The 21890-nt window shown below is 39.4% G+C and overlaps 1 protein-coding gene across 6 annotated transcripts in view; it reads left to right on the top strand.

Moving 5' to 3' along the window:
- LOC144656118 (androglobin-like) overlaps positions 1–21890 on the top strand; it is a 37357-nt gene that overhangs the window by 4178 nt on the left and 11289 nt on the right. For 5 of the 6 annotated variants that reach the window (XM_078516343.1, XM_078516344.1, XM_078516342.1 and 2 more), the window contains exons 2-22: positions 2317–2440; positions 2833–2883; positions 3077–3175; positions 3752–3832; positions 4207–4491; positions 5259–5398; positions 5842–5931; positions 6049–6266; positions 7032–7144; positions 7708–7976; positions 8544–8718; positions 9040–9379; positions 11300–11591; positions 12296–12359; positions 15197–15497; positions 15964–16123; positions 17308–17422; positions 18314–18466; positions 19253–19574; positions 20103–20331; positions 21355–21508. In XM_078516343.1, the coding sequence (XP_078372469.1) occupies positions 2317–2440; positions 2833–2883; positions 3077–3175; positions 3752–3832; positions 4207–4491; positions 5259–5398; positions 5842–5931; positions 6049–6266; positions 7032–7144; positions 7708–7976; positions 8544–8718; positions 9040–9379; positions 11300–11591; positions 12296–12359; positions 15197–15497; positions 15964–16123; positions 17308–17422; positions 18314–18466; positions 19253–19574; positions 20103–20331; positions 21355–21508 (3775 nt within the window). Of the gene's footprint in view, positions 1–1366; positions 1522–2316; positions 2441–2832; positions 2884–3076; positions 3176–3751; positions 3833–4206; positions 4492–5258; positions 5399–5841; positions 5932–6048; positions 6267–7031; positions 7145–7707; positions 7977–8543; positions 8719–9039; positions 9380–11299; positions 11592–12295; positions 12360–15196; positions 15498–15963; positions 16124–17307; positions 17423–18313; positions 18467–19252; positions 19575–20102; positions 20332–21354; positions 21509–21890 lie in introns of those variants that run through there. The other variant, XM_078516346.1, reaches the window with a different exon arrangement.

The raw sequence follows: 21890 nt of genomic DNA, 5'->3' as shown, positions 1-21890 counted from the left end.
CTTCAAATATAATTCGATAGCATTCACTGTATATATGGCTTTTGTTTAATCCTTCTTAAGCCCACGAAGAAGCTGTCTTGATATCCGACCCTCGCATAGACTGTCCACAGCCCTCTATTTTTCGTGTTTTTCGATCGATAAGCGCTCGGTGATAACGGCGAGAGACTTGGACGCCAGCACAAAACAGAAGAAGCAAGAGGGTGGGGGCGGGGAGCGAAAAAACGCCTGACTCGTCCCCAGTCGTCTTCATACAGCAAGCGGCAAATATACAGCGGAGGGAGAGATTGCCGCGTGCTATATGAAGACGACTGGGGACGAGTCAGAAAAAACGCAGCTTGAGTGTATCGATTTGTTTACGCAATGTTTTCTCCGACAGTAGTCGGAAATATCCGTATTTTTTTCGTGCTCTTTCGTGGAGCAATCGTAACGATACGGCCTTGAACACATTGAACAGCGGTCTACCTATAACAATTCAAATATGGCGTCACAAAAACAAAGCGTCGAACGCATATTTTGCTGTTTCATTTGCTAATTTCGCTGCCGTAATCGACTGCCTCGAAAGGTCCTTGCAATTTTAAAGTATAGAATTGTCAGATCTCGGTGAAATTTGCACTGTTTATTTGTGTAATGTTGAGGAATATGTGTATAAATACCCGGCGCGGACGAGCCATTTTTGACAAAATTATATGGCTGCATTTCCTCCGCGAAGATAGGAAATTGTTAAACTAAACTACAAAGCAACCGTAATGATAAGTTCGAAGAACAATACACAGGATAAACCTTCGACTCATACTTCATGCAAAAAAAGTCGGTATCTCGAAGAGACTTTGATTTACAAATTAATTTTGATAACTTGCTTCACACACCGGCTTTTAGTTATAAATAACTTGTATTGACAATGTACCTGTACACATGTACATGTGAATTAATTCCTAAAATTGTGAGATGCTAAAATCTCTTTCTGCAAAAAAATATTGGATCTGCATGGGTTTTGAATGTGAGACAAGCCAGTGTTTGCTCAGAGCTTATTCTTAAGAAAATGTTGTAATACAAGATTAGTCTTTTTAACTGTTAATCGGACTAACAACTGTCTGGTTTTGATATTAACTAATTAAATGCATTCCATACAGTGTATACATGTACTACTGGTGAATAATAATCTAAAAAGCTCAACAACACAGACTGAGGGCCCCCATTTGAAGGCATAAATTTGATTTTTCAAAATTGCACAGGTTACTGTACCATGTAGTAATTACTTACATGATAAGGATTTAATCCATCTTGCATCAGAGTCTTGTAGGAGACATATGCAAATTGTCTTCAATGTCAACATTTCTTAAACTAATTTCTAAATAGTTGAGTTGCTAAGATACAGTCAATGTACAGTTAACAGTAGTTTTATTTGCTAAGCATCAGTGTCTTCAAGAATCCCTGTATCAAACAAGATTGCGTATTTGTAAGTCAGTTTTTAAGCAAGATGGCTAGTACTTTGCTTAATCCTGGCAACACTAGAACACGAAGGTGATACTTAATTGCTTCTTTTTCTTGTTCATTGTTGTTATTTTACATTGCTGCTTTATATATTGGCCAGGGTAATTTTGTTGTTTAGTATAACTTCCTGAATTACCAGCCAGATCACTTAATAGATTAGTAAAATGAACACATACATACATAATGTAGTCTACATTTGGATTGATATTTTTTTGAAACAAGAAATCTGATCAATGTAGAAAGCTGATGTTAACTATAGCACCAGACAACTTTACCTTCTCTGAGCAATAAAAATATCTACACGCCTAAGGTAAGAGAAGTAGTGAAACACTCCGGTGCTTCCCAATCAGCAGCTCCAATCCTACAACTATTGTCAGAAGTGTTGGCACGATTACCAAATTAATTCCTTCTCTCCCCCCTCCCCTTCTCAATGTTGAGCTCCCGAACATATTGCACAGACAATCCTTAGCCACAATGGGTTCACAGACAATCCTTAGCCACAATGGGTTCAACATTGAAAGGGGGAGAGGGGCTCTTAAAATGTTTGTATGCACCATTGAGAAAGTTTAAGCGTCAAGTTTATGCATATTTTATCTTCCTAGCGTAAGCGTTCCAACTTCTTCTGACTAGGGTTGTAGATCCAGCCCGGAAGTCATCAGGAGGAACCATGGCAGACAGTTTCAGCCCCTACACCTCGATTGCCTTCTGCCATGGCGGGGCCCCTCGCTAAGGAGGCTTCACAAGAGCTGGTGCTGACTGGTTTCTTTAAACGTGCAACCTTCTGCTAACTCGGAACTTTATGAGCTATTTTATTTTTCATTTTAGGCAATCGATGGCACCTAGTGTAGTTGGATCACTGAATGAAAAAGATGAGAAAAGTAAGAAGGCTAAGCAACCAATAGTGATTTGGCCTGAATGGACTGAACAGGACATTGCCCAGGAAAAATGGGTAAGGCAATGGATTTACTATTGTTATTTAAAGATTAATTATATTCATGGTTTGTACCAAGTTTAATAGAACAACTGTAACACGTGCATGTTGGCCCAAAAGGTAAAATAAAAATAGCCAATTCAGTTGTGGGACAACTATAGTCATTGCTGGTTTGAGATTTTATCATGACTGTCAAGACACACTATGTATAGATCTTCTTCTATAATTTTTTTGTCATTCATTTGTAGCCCTGCTGTGGATGAATGCAGTTCTATTGTGTACCTATACTGTAGATCATGTTACTCACCAAAATACAAGTTAACCAGTTATATTATTTTGCCTGCAATTTATCCTGGACTGTTGTAAGTTGTGTATCATTAACAATGATATTTAACATTATGTTGTTTTAGGACACAGCACACAAAGCAAAAGAAAAAGAAAAGGGAAAAAGCCCAAATCCAGTAAGTTAACTGATCAGTGTTTCATTCGCGACAGGACTTCATATTTTAATATCTGACTTTGGTGACATGAAAATGACCGTTGAAAATGACCATTGAATGGTCGAAACATTGTTCTGTATTGTTGTTAACTTTTATTACAAGTGATATGATTTACATCTTTTTAAACTTGCACCTTTAACCTTGGCTGTTTCAGCACCCTTATGAAGATCCTGAAGGAAGGACAGATTTACCAGCTTCCATAAAATGCAATGTGGATCACTGGAAGAGGCCTGTCGAGTTTATACTAGAAAAGGTACATAATTTTATATGCCATAAGCTGATTCCTGTTTAATTTAGTTTGAGGAACAAATAATTGTTAGAGATATGTTAAAAGCAATATCAGTCAAAGCGATCATGAAGAATATTTTATTCCTGTTGCTTAAAGTGTATATGACGCGAAATTTTTATCGACTTTTTTCTTCCGTTGATATGCTTAAATAAAGGATTCATAGTTAAAATTTGTCCAAAAACAACTTTTCCGTCATTTTTTGCCTCCGAAATGTCACACTCTCAGCCATCTTGAAAATTCATCAAACAAGTAGACGTCACAAAGGTTACCTGACGTACCTTTTGGCCGCGCGCGGCTAAGACAAAAGGTATGTCACATCACCTTTGTGACGTCTACTTGTTTGATGAATTTTCAAGATGGCTGAGAGTGCGACATTTCGGAGGCAAAAAAAATGACGGAAAATTTTTTTTTGCACAAATTATTTTAACTATCAATCCTTTATTTAAGCATATCAACGAAAGAAAAAAGCCAATAAAAGATTTTCTGTCATATACACTTTAAGATCTTTGTTTATTAATTTTGTATTTTTTTTCCCCGCAGTCACCAGTTGTTGTAGACCCAAAGAGCCTGACAGAGGGAATAGACTTGCTGTCTGTAAATGATCATTTGACAAACAGTGAGGTATGGTTAATTACATGTATAATGTACAGTTACAGTAGTTTCTGTCTTAAGATTGACTAATTGTAAACAAAGATGAAGACTGGTATTAAACTTCCAACGTCAAAGTGTGGATCTCAAAATTGTAATGTGAAAAAGTTTGAAATTTAGATTGGGGTGGGGGGGGGGGGGAGAGAGACAGGCATGCCTCTCCTCCCCAAAAAAAGGTTCCAAAAAGTTATTATGGGGTGTATCTCACAAGACAGGGGTCATGACCCTAATACACTGATGTAGGTTAGTCAAGTCTCCTGGAGAAGTGAGATATGTTAACATAACCATCAGAAGTAGCATGGACATCTAATAGCTAATTGTTACCTTACTTTGATCTATTTTCGCAGTTACTTCGTTGGATCATTGGTCAGGTGACATGCCTATGGAAGCAACATTTCAAGGTGGAACCAGTTGAGACTGTCAAAGGCACAAAAGACATGAAGGAGAGCAACAAAGGAGACAAAGAGAAGGACAAGGAAAAGGATAAAGACCGAGAGAAGGACAAGGATGCATTGTTAGAAGACAACACTTGGAAACCTTGGGGTCACATCTGGCCAAAAGAGAAGACAAAAGGAAGTCCTCTGCCTGTCTACAACCCTGGTGGAAAATACTGTGTTAGGTTATTCTGGATGGTAAGTTACTGAAAACCAAAAAAGACAATGTTTTGCATGAGCTTCTGAACTTGTTTGTTCTCAAAAGGCACTCAAATACGGTTCCATCCACATACTATCAAGTTAGTTTCACCTCACGCAGCATAAATAGAGGATAATACATGGTTGCGCGGAGATATGAAATTTATCTTCGAGTGTTCAATTTGATAGCTCACGAGTGAGCGCAGTGAACGAGTGAGTTATCGGTTTTTGAATACGAGAAGATAAATTTCATAGCAACCATGTATTATTCTGTTTATTATATAAACATACTAATTACGATGTTTTTGACGATTTTCCGAAGATTTCTGACCATTTTCCAAAGAATTCTGAATATTTTGAAAATGTTGTCCGAAGGGTGGACGAATGATTCCGAACATTTTCCAAACTTTTCCGAAATTTCCCGAAGATTGCAGAGGAAGATCTGAAGATGTTTCGACTTAACATCGATTAATTGATTTGCTACCACTCGCTATACCACTGCAGTTTACAGATTTAAAAGTTAGTGCCACCCAGTACATCATTATAAACAGTATGTACCACATTGACAGCATAAGATTCAGCGACACCACATGAAAGTATACTCAGCTTTCATTTAATAAAAAAATTAGTGGTCACACACCTGTACCAGGGCTTCATCCACAGACCTAACAGAGCTCTACAATGTAACACCACCTAGTACAAGTTTTCAGTATAAAAGCAATGGTTCAGTTGAATTCTAAAGTTAAACTTACACTTTGTTGATTTAGGGTACTTGGCGGAAAGTGACAGTTGATGACTGGATGCCATTTGATGAGGACGGCAAACTTCTCTTACCAGCCACGCCCAATGAACATGAACTTTGGCCTATGTTACTCTCTAAAGCACTTATAAAAGTCGCTTCATTAGAGTGAGTATAAACCTTTTTACAATTAATTTTGTTCTCTGAATTCTTAAAATGTAAAGTAGTACTTTAAATTAACTTTGAGAGTACAAGATGGTTCATTTCTTACCTCAGTACTGCTTTTTGTGACATTTCTATAAAGATCATTTTGTTAATGAAGATGAATTGTTCAAAAATGACAAGAGCAAGGGACAAAGAAAAATATATCCGAGTCCCTGACGGAAATCAAAACCCATGGCCTCCCAGATACCCATTGGGCGCTCAAACCAACTGAGCTACGAGAGACTAATGGTGTGCTGGCCATTGACTAGGTTGTTATGTGACATGTGCAGGCATCCTGCATACCGCTCGGATCAGCAATGTTGAAATCATCAATTGTGTTGTAAATAATAAAGATGGTAAAATAATATAGATTTAATAATAATCATTTTGTTCTTTTTTTCATTCAGTTATGCTGGTGGTTATAATGCAAGCGAGTTTGGTGACTTTACAGTGGTTCATGCTTTGACGGGATGGTTGCCGGAAATTATCCCTTTAAGGTAACTTACAAGTTCTTAAAGTCTTAACTTGCGAGCAAAGCAAATTTAAAGTTTTCTTTCAAGTTGCCAAGAATATGTAACAAAAAAATAAGCTGGTGCCCTTTTTTTCTCTTGAAGGTGCGGCAATACTGTTGAAATCTGGAAACTTCTTCTCCAAGCCTTGCCACGTTGGAAATTAGAGAACACACCGCCACCAGAAGAGAAGAAACAGCCAAATATGGAGGGAAAGAATAAAAAAGATGATAAGGACAAGGAGAGAAAATCTACCAAGTCTGACAAAGGACAAGAGAAAGCTGACAGAGACAACAAGAACAAAGATAAAGATAAAGACAAAGGTATTGGCTGTTATGTTGTTAAGATGTGCACTATGCTAGAAATATCAAGAGTCCTTACCCATGCCTACCACACCTTTCCACCCATGCCTGGAGCATTGGTGTGGGGTGTGGTGGGGGGTGGTGGTAGGGTGACTTCCATGTAAAAATGGCAGGAGTGCTAGTCAGAAACTTTTCACAACTTTCACGAGGATACCAGAATCTGGTTTCATGGGTGTAGGTCAAATTCGTTTTTGCTATCCTTAAAAATTCTTACATGGGAACCCCACCCCCTCCCCCCCCCTTCAAGACCCTTAAGCTGTACATGCACCTGTACATGTAGCTGCATTTATCCTTATAACTTCAGTGTAACTGCACCCATGACATACCTACACCCACACCCAGAGCTGTACATGCACCCTGTTCCCACATTTGCACATTTGTCAAAATGACAAATGGCATCCTTCTTCTTCTTCTTCGTGATCTTCCCTTAGGCTATAGTTATGTACTTACAGCGTGCAAAGAAGTTAGTGTCTGCTAGCCTGCGGGTAGTGGATTTTGCAGTTGTTATGTGTACAAAATTATATTCAGACCAACACAGGTCCAGCTGTCCGTCTTAGAGAGGTGTCCGTTTTATAGGGAGTTTAGTTACAGTAAAATGACTGAAAAGCGACAGGGATGGGACTTACACCAGGTGTCTGTCTTAAAGAGGTGTCCGTAAAGAGAGAGTTGACTGTATAGTTTCCATGCAGCACTGTAATGTAATTGCTGTGCTTTGATTTACTTCAGGCACACCAGCTGCTAATCCCGTGGAAGTCCCCAAGGAGCCGGAATTTGTTATCTTTGCCAGCTACTCCCATCCTCCAAATACACCAATGAGACATTCTGTTCTTAAAGAAATGGTTAGTATGTTATTTAAAATTTGTACTTTTCCAGTACTCTAATAACTTATTTCTTATTTATTTAACTGCAGACCAGTTGCTCTTATTTTTTTTGGATGTAAGTTAGTGAAGCAAAGTTTTCAATCACTCAGAAGATGAGAATGAGAAATTTTAGAAGAGACCCTTCTTGTTAAAGCTGTTACACAAGAATGATGTTATATTTAACATAAAAAGGATTTAATTGCAGATTTAATTCCTATTTTCTGCTCAGTAGCAGTGTTTTAAATAAGCACCAATGGCTGACAAAAAGTGTCAGCTACTTTGCTCTTTACCCAGAGAAGTCGACTATGATTCTTTCAAACAGACAGTTACTCTACTCAAACCAGCTGCTCGCTTTAAATTTTTTTGAAATCCCTGCAGGTAGGCTGGCAGTGCACTGTAACTAGGTTGTGCTGGGTATAAAAAGATTTGACTGCTCTATATCTGGGCCTTAATCAGTAAACATTAGTTATTGCAACCAATGAAACTGACAGGTTTGAAAAGCCAAATCATTAGCTAAAACAACTGTGCTGTATTCCTTGCAGGCTGATGCATCTGAAAAACTGAGGCAGTCTGGTCTGTCCCATAACCACCCTCATACTGTCATGTTAACGACAGCAAGGGACTGTCCCCTGGTTCCTCCTCCACCCCCTGTGCAGATCCCTCGGTGGAAGCTCATTCGGCAGAAGAAGAAGAAGCAGCCAGTAGAGCCAGCACTGACTCCTCCTGAGCCACCAAAGGATCCCCAGTTCTTGGAAATTGTGTCTCCATTTCTTAACCACAAAGTCAGCCCCATTCCTGTTAGCAGAGCAAGGTATGGCTAAACCTTATGAACAGGGAATTAGTACCTAAACAAACTTTTGTGTTGTGTAGTGTTGAAAGGCAAGTCAAAACGTAGTGAAAATCGAATGAGCACGGCATTAATCAGTCAGTGGTGCAAGCTACTTGAAATAAAAACAACAGCCATTGAACCCTTAAGCTTGGTTCACACATGCTATGTGAATGCAAAATGCAAACATAAATGCAAGGAAAATACATGATGAACTAGCACAATGCAATTGCAAGCACAAATGTAAGCACAAGGAATGGATTGCCTCTGCATAATTTACCTTCCAAGCATACAAGGCTTCAGTGTATGACCTTTCTATAATGCAGTTTATAATCAGCGAATTGAAAAAACTTGGAACAATGATGCATCTTTCAACATGGATACAAAATAAAATACAATATAAATAAATGTACATGTACTGTTTCCCATGAAAACTAAAATGTTTTAAATCGCACTTCAAAAGAGACACATAGTTTCATAAGATTGCTAGAATAAGTTAATATAGCTATATGTACATTGAGAAAGCAAACAAATATTTTTGTTTTTCTTAAGAACCCCTGTCAGGTGGCTGAAATTCCGTCCTGAGAAGCCAATGGGTGAAATACTGGAAGAAGGTGACAAAGGTGATGAAGAAAAGAAGGAGGATGGGGAGGGAGAGGAAGGAACAGAAAAGCCAGCTACTGAGAAGAAAGAAGGGGGTACTGAAGAAACTGCAGCCATTAAAGAGGTACAGTGTAAATATTGCTTAACATAATTATTTACATGTTCAAGTCAGGGTCTAGTCTAGGCAATTATGCTCAAAAGTCAGACTTTGTATAGTTTAGTTTGTTCAGTAATTTTTAAGTCATAGCTGTTTCATTGCATTAAATTGTAGTCATGACAAGAGAACTAGATAAGAACCTAGTCTTCTAGAATGCAGATGATGTGATTAACATGTTTTGTTCTTGTGTTGTATATATACTATTTGTACTCGACAGAGTGTAGCTAGCTAGAGTTAGTGTTGTTTCAGTTAGAAAAAGTTAAAATTATTTTGACTTTATTTATTAAGGATGACAAACCCAAGACCCCAACTCCAAGGCTGGAAGGTGAAGAGACCAAACCAGACCATGACAAAGAAAGAGAACAACTTAAGGAAAGCAAAGATAGTCGTGAAAGCCTTAAGGAACGACCAACTACCAAGGATTCTCTGAAGGCAAAAGAGAGAGAAAAGTCAGCAAAAAGTGAGAGAGGAGAAAAAGATAAGTTACCCAAATCTGCCGACAATAAGAGTAGATCAGGAAGCAAGCTGAGTGTGATTGATAAACCTGAACGAAACAAGTCTGGTGGGCTGTCACCAAAAGGGAGAAGAATGTCTAGGATGGAAAAACCTGGAGACTTGGCCCTAAAAAGTAAGAAACAGTTTTATTTGTACTATAGTTCACCACCATAGGCGTACGGGCCGGGGGGGGGGGGGGCAGGGGGGGCTGCAGCCCCCCCAAATTTTGGGCAACTCAGATTTTTTGGGCAGCAAGAGAAATTTGGGCAAAGCCCGTTTTAAAAGAAGTTTTTTCTTCGAAGAGATATATGTTTTCTATTTTAACTTGAAGTCAGCGAGTTAAAGCAGTTGAATTCACATGAGGCAGTGGTTTCTTAGCACAGTGGTTTCTTAGGGGTCATGTGTTGATTAGCCTGCGTTGCAGACGAACAAAATATTGTTATTTGTAATTTTTTTTACTGTTGGGCACTGTACTGCAAATATCTGTCACAGTTAAACACATGATAAAGAAAGCTTCTCCGCGTTGCTAAATTTTAAAAAATCGACGGCGAGATTCTGGAAGCCGAGCAGAAAACTAATGCGCGCGAGTTTTCGTCGTGTGTGCGGATTAGGCAACATGACTGTTTCAGAAATGCTGGAGGCAATGCAAGAGAATGATCTATTTGATAAGTTTTCAGAGTTTCCTTACGTGGTTCATATCCATGCAGTGTTCTGCAGAACGATCATTCAGTGCGTTGCACAGATTAAAAACTTACCTCCGCAGCACCTGACGGGGTGACAACGTGTAGTAAGGCCAATAAGGCCAAGTAAAATTACAAAACAAATGTTTCTCGTCCCCTCCCGCTTCATTTTTTTGGGGCCGCCTCTCTTTTGTTATTATTTGTTTTTGGAAAAGGTAGAACGATCAAAAACTTTCACTTTGTACGGAGTAAGATATGGCTTTTGTCTGCGTTAAAATACAAATTAAGGCCAAAACTTTAAATATTTGTTACGCTGGTCCGTACTGGATAGGTCAAATACCTTGCAGGATTTATTTTGGAAGTTCGCTTTTGGCCTGGAGATTTTGATGATGGAGAAAAAAACATCGATATTCGAACAACACAGGTATGGAATGCAACAAAATAATAAATAATTAAAATATACCAAAAAATGCGCCCGCATGCTCTCTTTTTTATAGAAATCCGGACGAGAAACATTTTTTTTACTTGGCCTAAATTATTACTTGTAATCACACTTGTATTAGCATTTGATGGGCATATTCCAACTCTGTAGTCAACAATGACATGGATCGTATTGTTAATATCTTCGGCCGTCGAAATGGTAGGGACAGCTATTTCTTTTAACGTGTTTTATGAGCTCATGATAGATTATTATGTAAGAATTTTTCACTTCATTTGTAAGCCTATGTTAGTGCATCGTATGACCCTCGTTTCTTCTCGACTGTTTCGTAAAAATTTGGGCAACTTGCGAAATTTTTTTGGGCAAATGTCTCGCCGCCCCCCTGACAAAAAATTGCCCGTACGCCTATGTTCACCACAAGTTATTTATCAACATGCTTCAAAATACTGTTAATTATCCCCTTAGCTTGTTTATTTGGCTCTTTGGTGGCCTTAATTATTTTTGCAAAGACGTATTTTTAACGGGGGTTTTTACCAGAAAAAAAAGGTTGAAAAGGATGTTTTTGTGAAAGTTGTAGGTGCCAATGAGAATTCTGCACATATGGTATACATACACTCACTTGCAAAACTCTCTGAACATTATGTTATCATCCTTATCCATCCTTGTTAGACCATGGGATGCATAAGGCCTCTACAGTCTCTCTCCAGTGGGAACGGTCTTGTGCTGCCTTTTGGATTTTTGAGTCAGGTGCATGGACTTAAGTTCTTACTCAGCTGACCTTTTCCAATATAGCCCCCCCCCCCCCAACAAAAAAAGAACATTACAATAACAACAACAACAAAACCAAACAGTTGTTAACTGAACATCATCCTGACATAGAATGAGAACAAGGTCTTTTGTATAGTTAATCATATTTTTTTATAACTTGTTGTAGCTCCTCCAGAGTCAAGACGAATGTCAAGGGTAGACAAAGGAGTGAAAGTTGAAATAGAAAGAGAATCATTGCACAAAGTTGACATTATTCGTGAAGATGAATGCCCTGTGCTTGATCTTCCCACTTGTGCTGTTAATGAGGGAGACAAGACTCCGGGTGAGGCTACAGATGGAGAAACGACAGAAGAGAAGACTGAAGGAGATAAGACTGAAGAAGGCGACAAGGCTAAAGAAGATAGCAACAAAGAGAAGAAAATCTGGATGGAGTATGCTGACTTCTGCAAATGCTTTAGGTCAGAAAATCTTGAGCTCTCTCACTCCCATAATAGAACCTACTGTGGTTCTAACTCTGTGGAAGAAACCCTAGTTTGTGACCATTCAAATGAAACCTTTTGGGTAGTACTTGCGTGTGATGCTGTTTATTATGCTGTTCAAGATGGTTCTAACTTTTTAAAGTCTGTGGATAAAGCCCTAGTGTATGGCCATTTAATTTAAATGAAAGCTACTGAGCAGTACTCTCATGCTGGTCAAGGTGGTTCTAACTTTTTAAAGTCTGTGGATAAAGCCCTAGTTTATGACCATTTAATTTAAATGAAAGCTACTGAGCAGTACTTCCATGTGGCACTATTTATTATGCTGTATGAGGTGGTACTAAACTTAATGTCTGTGGACAAAATCATAGTGTGCCCATTCAAATGAAAGCTTATGTTTGCAGTATTCTCAAGTGATGGTGTTTTTTTTACAGATATTTTTCCAAAACAATTGAAATTGGGGACTTTCTTATTGAAATTTTGAAAATTTTTTACTCTTTCATCCTGAAGAATGGCATTGGTAAATCTTTCTGACAGAATGACTTAAGAGATTTAAGCATTAGCCAAGTGGTTTGGAAATGTAGAATTTGTGAGTACTCATATCTAACATGATAAGTGGAAGCTTAGGAATACATGTAGTATGCACTTTTGGCTCTTGTTTTTTACCTTATTTTTGTTTCTTGCAGACATTTGTATATATTCCACAAACCTAACACATACAATTATTCCAAGGGAAACTCTGAGTTAAAGGTAAGAAACAAACCAAAAATAATTGACCTTTGTTTGTTATTTCTTAAAACATGGGGATGGGAATTTTTACTTGAAATCCCATTTGCGTTATCCTTTTGTCTAAAAAATAGACCTTTTGCATGATTACATGTATGTCAGTCAAAATTCACCCCCAGCCTTGTTTACATGAAATTCTTCTCAAATCTCTTTTTGAAAGTGATGTTTCTTCTTTCCATTTCATCTTTTTCTTTCCCCTTGTTGATGCTAATTTCAGCTACTATCTAACTTGAAAGCAGACCACTTCAACATTTCAATGATTAATACTTTTATCTATTTGGCTAATGTGCTAATATGTTCTTTGATCATGTAAAAATTTCTTTGTAATCATTTAGCTGTCACAAAATGTCATTTAAATACATATACCCATAAACTGTTTTGTTGTTGTTGTTGTTGTTTTTAACTTTGCTAACCAATCATTGTATTTGTTAGTGCCTGTACAGACATGTTTTTATTTAATAATTCTTAGACTAAAAATAAATTTCTCAGTAATCTAACGATTCATAACATTTTAACTCACTAACTCATCTTTAATCTCTTTTGTTCTTGTCCTCTCATGTTAAAAAAGTGTTGCCCTTCTCTAAACGAATCTTTACCTTCAGAGCCAGAGATAACTTGTACAAGCCCTTCAGAGGTACTTGTATCTTCCTATTACAGCTCTGTTATCTTCTAGTCCTCCCCTGTCCTTGATATCCTCAGCTTTCAAAAGATCCAAGAGATCAGACTGTGGCAGTGATTCTACACCTCAGTCTGTGAGTCTAATCTTTTTGCTGCATTTCATTGGAACTGCCTCTAATATCACTTTGAGCCAAGAGAAAATATTTTCTCTTCTTTGAGCTCAACACTGTCCATTCTTTTAGAAAGAGCTTTATCCACTCTGCATCTGAGCTAACTTTCTATTATCTGTCTGTAAATTTCTGTAAACTTTTCTTTTTGAAACTTAATGTTGACCTGCTATTGTAACTGCAGTAGTTTAAATCTAACAATTCCAACCACTAGTTTCAAGCGACGCTATTGTAATTACTCACCTCTGAGATTGAATGAATAAAAACTGCATGTACGGTAAATAAAATAAAAGTGTCTATGCTCGGGCCTAGTCACCCGTGGGTACTTCCTATAGTGGACTATACAGGAAGGCTCTGCCCTAAAGGGGTACTTTACATTTCAGTCTTTGCGTGCTGGAGGTATATATAAGGGTAGGAATTTCACGAGTTGAAGCATGGGGAAGACCCTTTCAAAATATCTAAAACAGATGCTCCTTTCATTGAATTCATTTTACTCAGGTGAAAAGTTGAGAAAAGGGAGGCAATATTCCGACTGCAGAAAATGATATACAGAGGGGTAAGGTTTTGGCCTTGAGGTGGAGTCTCCCTGTAAAAACTTTGTTGAGTACCACAACTTTGGGGTAGAGGGGGGCTAGTCATCCACTTACCAGGAGATTATCCTGGTCTCCCCCCTCCTCGGCCCCCGGTGGGATGCTTTTCCGTTGTAGGCTCTCCCCACCGTTTGGTCAGTTTTCTCTTACTTACATACTAACACACTAACCCATAATAATTATCGTCAGAGGTGGGTGTTCATTCCAATCAACTTGCATCATCATCATGGGTCAGTGACATCTGATAGGAAGATGTCTTCTGTAATGGGACGTAGGCCTAAAAGACGAGACAGTGAAATGTCTTTGTTATCTGTGAGTCTTTTTCATCCAACATCACTGATTATCACAATTCACCACATTAATTGGTTGTTTCATTGCACTTGTGTAATGTCAGAGCTTCTAAATTCAACTTCACCAAACTCACTGTTTTCCACCAAGCACCATATAAATCTACTAACATTAAAACATGTTTAGATTGACCGCAAGTAAAGAATTTTACTACAGTGTACTGTAAAATCCCCGGTGGATATAACAAACCCCTTTATATCAAAGGCCCATTATTACGAATGATTTTCTTCAGCCCGGCCAAAGTTACTATTAGTAAAAAGTGTCTAACTACAGGGAAAGAGAACCCGGAACAGTCAACTCTTGTTATAGCGGACACGCTCGGGGTGTCGTTTAGTGTCCGCTATACAGTCAACTCTCGTTATAGCGGACACGCTCGGGGTGTCGTTTAGTGTCCGCTATAGCGAAAGTCCGTAAAAGCGAGAGTCATTTCCAGTCAAACCCCTTTTGCCGGGGATCTGTATTTGTCCGTAATAGCGAGTGTTCGCAATAGCGGGGTGTCCGCAAGGCGAGAGTTGACTGTATATCGAACCACCGTTAGAATGAACACGTGTTTCCTCAGTCCCTTTCGGGAACTTCGTTATATCGGGTTTCAAGGTAACATTTTACCGTGTACTTAACGGGGTGAATGGTATGTAATTAAGAAGACATTTGACACTATTCTTAGGATCAGGTTTTTATTAAGGAGCAATAACTATGGCTCCCATCCCGTCATGTGGGTGCAAAACTGGTAGTTATGCACAAGGCAAAGGCTTGAGGTGATCACTTGCACCATGTATCGTAAAATATAAAAAGAAAGAAGTTGTTAACAAACTGCAGTGGTACATGGTGCTGAAGGTCACGCAACGCTTCTCTTCACTAGCGTTACTTAGTGGGGGGAAGTGTTGCGTGAAGACCCAAATTACAGCTTCAGAAGAGACTTTGACTTAGGGAATGTGTAGACATTTAGAACTTACATCTAGAATTTGACTACTTTTCCTGAGTCGATTGTCTGCACTAGTCTACGAAGCCCACACAAGAGTAACAAATACATTGATCATAATCACGTATTCTGAAAGTTAGCATAAATCATTTCTCCTAGAATGTTGCCATGACCAGCCATGTTGGTAAAAAGTCAGGTCTCATACCAGCTTCATCGGTCACAGCAACCACGCCTGCTCCTGGCAAGGCCACAGCGCTCAGCCCCTCCCCGTACTATGGGTCGTACGGGGGACAAGCTCAGAACCAAGACCCTCCCCCACCGTTCCTGTTTGTTGACAGTTTAAAGCCTATAGAGATCGTGGTGAGCTTCACTGCGTTTTCCAAATGGCTGGAGCCGCCACAGCCTATTGTTAGAGAGAGAGACAAGGAGAAGGAAAAAGATTCTAATAGTGTTGTAACAGGTGAGAGCTGGGGTTCGTACCAACCTCGTTCCCAGGGTGTCTCGGAGAGAGTGACCCTGGGTACGAGGTTGGGTTTGTACGAGTCATGGAAACCCTGAAAAGTCATGGAAGTTAAGAATTTCGTTTTTCAGGACTGAAAAGTCATGAAATTTAAGTGTGGGCACGAAAATTACATCGATTGAACAAAATAAGTTAGGCAGTTCGTTTGCTTGTTTGTTTTGTGAAGAGAAATGTAAAAAACGTGTCCGTACTTAAGTTAAGGTTTTGAAAATGTCCGAAAATGGTGAAATTTTTGTCACGGAAGCTTATGAGCGCGTGTTCGTCACAGTTTGGAATGTCAACGGGGTAGAACAAGGGAAACGGTTATAAAACGGCAGGGAGACGTTTTAGCGTGCCAGCAACACACATAGTAATTCGCCTTGTTAACAGTGTTACTAGACTGATTTTTCGTTTCTTCTTTGTTCAGACCCAAAGGAAGCCGTACAGATCGAAGAAAAGCCCGTGCCACCCACCCCAGGCCTACTTGTTGCTGAGCCATACTCCTGGAAGAGCCTGGTGACTGGTCAACCCATTCTGCGGATTCGCACTACAGGCACGAAAGCTGCTGTACTCGTTCTGTCACCAGGGTATGTTCAGTTACAACTGATCCACTGTAAAAAGGCGCGTATTATCTACTTTGGTCACAAAACAATTCGGCCTGGGTAGGGACGCACGCTTAATTTTTTCCCGCTCAGAGACGACTGAAAATGCTCTGTCTCTGATTGGCTATTACTTGGGCGGGAACACGTGAAAATTCCAAACCAATTAGCAACAATACAACGACTTTGGTGGAGCTACGTCATCAGTGTGGATCCTTAGGATCAACGCGTCTTCTCAAGGCGGGAAATTAAGGTTATTCTCCAGTACTGCATTGCGCATCCCTACTGTGCATAATTTCACGCGTGTTTAGCGCGTGCACATTACAAAATGGCGGCTTTTTCTTTACGGCCGGACTTCGCCAGAGAGGTAAATCGTCATTTTCTCGAAAACAAGTACGGTGACCTATCATTTTTTTCTGTTGTTTTGAAGTGAGTAGTAACCTTCTTTCTGTAGAATAAATAAAGGCCGATTATCATTGTAGAATAAGAAACAATCGTCAGAAACGTGAATTTAGCAGGCAATCGTGACTATAATCATAAGGATTTTTTAGGGATTTGTTGGGTATAAACAAGGTGCTGTTGCGCCTAAACGAGCATGGGTAGCCCCAATTTATTTCAAAATTTAAGTTCCTACAACATAAACAATCAATAGGTAAAGTTTGACAAAAAACTCAGTGCAGGTTCTATTTCAGTGGAATGACCTTAAGCGCTGGAAAAGAGACTTGGCGTTTATTAAGAGTAGAGAGTAGACACTCTTAGTTTAACACTGTTTTACGCGACAGCATTGTAATAATCATAAATAAAATAAAATAAATGGTGTTTATAGTGGCCATGCACTTAGCTTCATATCTCTACGAGATAGCTAGTTTACAGGCATGCCACTGAAACAGAGGAAACAAATATTTTTAAATGAACATAACAAGGTTAAAAATCCCAACTGGCAGGAGGCAGACCAGTTGGCTATATACAAAGCGTGGTCGAGGATTTGAACTCGGGACAACCGAGATACAAATCCAGCTAGTGGCCAGGGCAGGTCTTGAACCGGGGACCTCCGGATTACAACACCAGCGCCCTAAACCACTCGGCCACGCTTGCCTCCTTAAACAATAACAATAATAATAGTAATAGTAATAACGAATAATGACTTGCTATTTCTCCTTGCTCCTCTGCAGACGTCATGTGCTGAGGTTTCTAATCCAGTCCCCTCACGGTTATCATGTGGAGATGGCTTCCCAGACGCCATTTGTGTATGGTGATGAGGACACTGTCATGGCATGTCTGACCAAGGTATTCCACGTACAGTCGAATCCCGATAACTCGAACCTTCAAGGGAAATCGAAAAAGGTTCGAGATATCGGGAGTTCGAGTTATCGAGGCTAAAATTAGTAAGAAAATGACCTGAAGGGGAATCGAACAAGGTTCGAGTTAGCGGGATTCAACTGTATAACTAACGTATGCCCAAGTTAGTGAGGTTAGTGAAGGGCCAATATCTAGGTCTCTAAAAAATGTATTTAGGTAAAACAACAAGTTTAAAAATATGGGATGAAGTCAAGGTACAGTAAAATGCCGGTGATAACCCCCCTCCCCCCCTCGCCCTCCTGCCCTGCCCCGCATATAAGCCCTCCGCCGTCCAACTTCTCCATATGAACTTACTAACGTCATCATAGAGCACTGTAAGTAAAACGGAAATGGGAAATGAGTAGAGTGCAGAACAAAACGTCTCATTAGAGCGGCTTTCTTACAATACAATGTATGCTCATCAAAGCGTTCGAGTCGTTTCTTGTCAGTTTATTTCCAAACGATTTTTAAGCCCTTCTCCCTTTCTCCCGGATATAAGCTCTCCCAAAACCCGTTACGAAGTTGTATAAGCCCAAGGCTAAAAACTGGCATTTTGGGCACGAACGTTTGAGAAAAAAGGTCGGTTGCGAGGAAGTAATTAGATACTGGTTTTCTGGGAAGGGGAAACGCGGAGATATCTCTCGTTTCAGTTTGACCAAGTTTTTTCTCTTCTGATTTCAGCATACAAACTAGGAAGGTCTCCAGTGCTTACATTGCTCTGCTGTGTTTTTCATTGTTCTTCATTGTTCCAACATTGTTCCAACATTGTTCTAACATTGTTCTAACATTGTTCCAACATTGTTCTTCGGTGCTAACATATGTTCGTCATACCTTTCACAGGAGAGCTGCCGTTTCCTGGAGCATGCCATGAATGTGTTTCAGTCGGTTGGGGGCCTTGTTGCGTCGTTCGCTGATCCTCCAGCAGACAGGAAGTTTGATCTTGATCTTGGACTCAAGGATCAACCAAAAGACATTCAAGATCAGCATTATAAGGTAATCATGCGAAGGTTTGGTTTAAACTGCAAAACAGTCTGCTTAAAACCCGTGAACATTGAAGTAAATGCACGACCGAGGTAGAGAAAGACGTCTCCAGTACCCCCATTCACCTTCGTCACACTCGGATTTTTCGCCAGATTCTGTGTGGATTTTTTTTTTGGTCTACTGAATCAGTTTCGAATCCTTTTCTGTTGATTATTAGTAGAAACTCAGTCGTATTCCACTGGAAATCCGCGAATCCGATTGGTCTCTCATTGTTTTATATTCGCTGATAATAATATGATAAAACACAATCGCGCGCGCGATGCTTAGAAAGGGTAAATTATTCTTGATTTTTTAGCTTAAAATGCATCAAATTGTAGATTTTGGACTACAATCCTTTAGAGTGTCTACTAAAACAATGAGACTAGTCGCCCTCGTTTTCTATGAACGATAGTCAACTCGGCTGCGCTCTTTATAGAAAACTTGGGCTCGTAGTCTTATTGTTAGATGTTAAATTTCTCCATACAAAATCACAACAGTACCAAGCAGACAAACGACGAGAATCGAGAAAAAAAAAATTCTCAACCAGGGAATTTTTTTTATTTCCAACCAAATTATTGGGAGAGCGCGGTGTTAAAAGGGCTGTTACTTTGATAAAGCATATCTATAAACGTGGTCATTTCCTTTCCTTTCTCAGAAATTTCTCGCTTTTATCCGTTTACTTCCAGTTTCAGAATTTACGACAACATCAGTATCATTGTTAGACAATCTTTACATGGAATGATTACGTTTTCTTGCCAGGTTTTCATGAAATGCCTCCTCAAGAGTGTCAGGTTTCATCTCGCTGACTCGTACGATTTAGCGATGCACTTCGCGTGGAAAGCCTTCCAGTTCCAGGCCTCTCTCTGCCTGCATCAGCGGGTCGGTCACAGGCCCCTGTCAGCAGCAGAGATCACGAGGATTGGTTCAATGACGAACAAGCGGCGCATCAAGAGCGCATCCGCTGTACCACCCACTTGGGTCGATCGTACCTCTAATAATGAAGAGGAAACCGCTGCAACTAAGATCCAGGCCACCTTCAGGGGTTACTTCCTCAGGAAACTGGCGCGAGGTTACGTGAAAGGTTAGTATCCTGCCAGCGTTGATTTCATAGCTAGTCTTTTTATAGCAAGCGCGCGAAAATGTAACCGGCGGTAAACGCGGGAAAATGTTAACTGGCGGCACCTAAGCGCGGGAAAACCAGGTAACGGAAGTCATAATTGCTTTGGTCTTTCACGTGATTGGCCAAAAAGACAGTTCATTTGCCCTGATTGGTTTAGAATGCTCAACGTATTTATTTGGTAACCAATAATTGAATTTTAGAGTTCGTGCAACGTAAACACAAATTAGGTTTCTGTTGAAGATAATTGGAAATCCATTGAAAAGTTAAGTTTCCCACTGATTTTGACTCGTTCTCGAAAACTGAAAAGGCGATTGTTTGCTTTTCAGTACATCAGTAAATCAATTTTGAAGAGTTCGTCGACTGAAGATATTTTAACGGCATCAAACTCTTGTGCAAACACGCGCCATGTTTCACCTATGAAGTGGCTTGCTCGCTCTAGTTTGACCTTTTACGGATTATTCACAGTCGCTTTCACTAATTATTCCACAGGTACCGAAGAACATCAGAAAGTGTCAGAACTTTTATCAAAGACTTGGAGTGTCATTGAACCTAACCTGGAGGGATTTGCCATTCAGATCTTCAGACTCATGTTCAAACGTGACCCAGGCCTGTTCCCGCTGTTCCCCTTCTTCAAGGATGAGTGGAGCCGTGTGGCGTACACTGATTACAATGGGGGGTACCCTGAGCAGCCGCCTCAGTCATGGTTTGTGGTATTCAGGTGAGAGGGGACGTCATATGTTATTTTAATCCAGGTACTTAGCGCCCGGCTTACGTTGAAATTTTGCAGAAATCTCTTCCGTGTAATTCTTTTAAGAAATTACCTTCCATTCCATTCCTGCACTGCGATTATCAATTGAGTAAGGAACGAGGGAAGTTTGGAGACAAAGGTATGGCATTAAAACTGCGTTGTTTTCAAAGCCTGGAACTGTTTACCTGTGCTTATCAGAAAGTCTGAGTCCCGTTCTGAATTCAAAAGACTTTGTAAGGCTTATTTTTATCAACTAGATACTAAATTAACTTAAATTTTTTTCTTTTGTTTTTATTATTTCTATCATTACTATTAGATTTATATTTAAATTTTCTGGGTTTTCTGGGTGACCATTTGTAAGGAACTTGTTCCTGTTTTTGGTCTTCCCCTCGGCCTTGTATAGTATGTATGTTTTGACAACTGGCCCAGTTTCTAGTGGTAACTTGTCTATCGTTGACGTCAGTAGCAACAAAGCGCGTGAAATGTGGAGAGATGAACTGACTGATTTGAGGGTCTCGATGGGGTGGTGGCTTTTACGGTTAACGGTTAAAATTTTGGCTGTTTTACGGTTAACGGTTATTTTTTTTTCCATTACGGTTAACAGAAGTTAAAAATTAAGTTTCATTGTTTTAAAAGTTAAAAATAATTTTCCATTATTGAAAACATATTTTTGGTCTTAGGACCATTCTGGGACAATGATGTGACCTTGTCTGTTGTATTTAAAATAGCTGACCGATTTTTTACGGTTAACATATTTTACGGCTAAGGTTTAAAACTTTCCAATTTTTACGCCTAAGGGCTAAATTTTTTGCCGTTTCACGGCTCACGGTTAACCCCATTGAGACCCTCTGACTTTGCTTCGTTCACTCGGCTGGGTTCATTTGAACAACATGGAGTATCAAATGAAAGCTAGTCGAATACTGTAATAATACACATCTGCCACAGAGAGAATATTTTCTTGAAATAGCGTTTTTCTTCTTGTTCCATCTACAGGGAAGTGTTCTTTGTTGACGAGCCAGTGCTAATGGTCCCTAAATTGTATGTCAATTTGCCGACATGTTTGTTGCGAGTTGTGGACAATGACTCGGGTGAAGAATTAACAAGAGTCTTCCAGAAAGTGGCACCAAATAACCTGAAAAAGAACAAGGTAGGCTTTTTGGTTTCCCTTAAAACTACGAAAAGAAAATTCCACTAATCATTTTACCCATCGAAATAGCTAAAAATAACATTTCTTTATCGCATCTTCGACAAGATGTACAGTGGTTTTTTTTTTTCATTTAGAATAACACAGTTAAGCATGCATAAACAATAACAGAAAGGGTTTTTTTCCAGAAACAGAAGTGTCTGATCTTGAGCCTCACTGAAAAAATATGTATTCATCAATTCAAACCTCATTGTTTTGGTCCAATTTTTACCAGATATTTAGTTAGCTACACTTCCGTTGGCCGTTTTTTTTTAGAAGACAAGCCATTTTCGGCTATATCAATTTGTAATGGTGTCTCAAATGAAAAGTGTAAGAATTTCATGTG

This window comes from Oculina patagonica, chromosome 6, assembly GCF_052425735.1.
Source record: "Oculina patagonica isolate OP01 chromosome 6, crgOcupat, whole genome shotgun sequence".
NCBI lineage: Eukaryota > Metazoa > Cnidaria > Anthozoa > Scleractinia > Oculinidae > Oculina > Oculina patagonica.
This window is presented reverse-complemented; position numbering and strand designations above follow the sequence as displayed.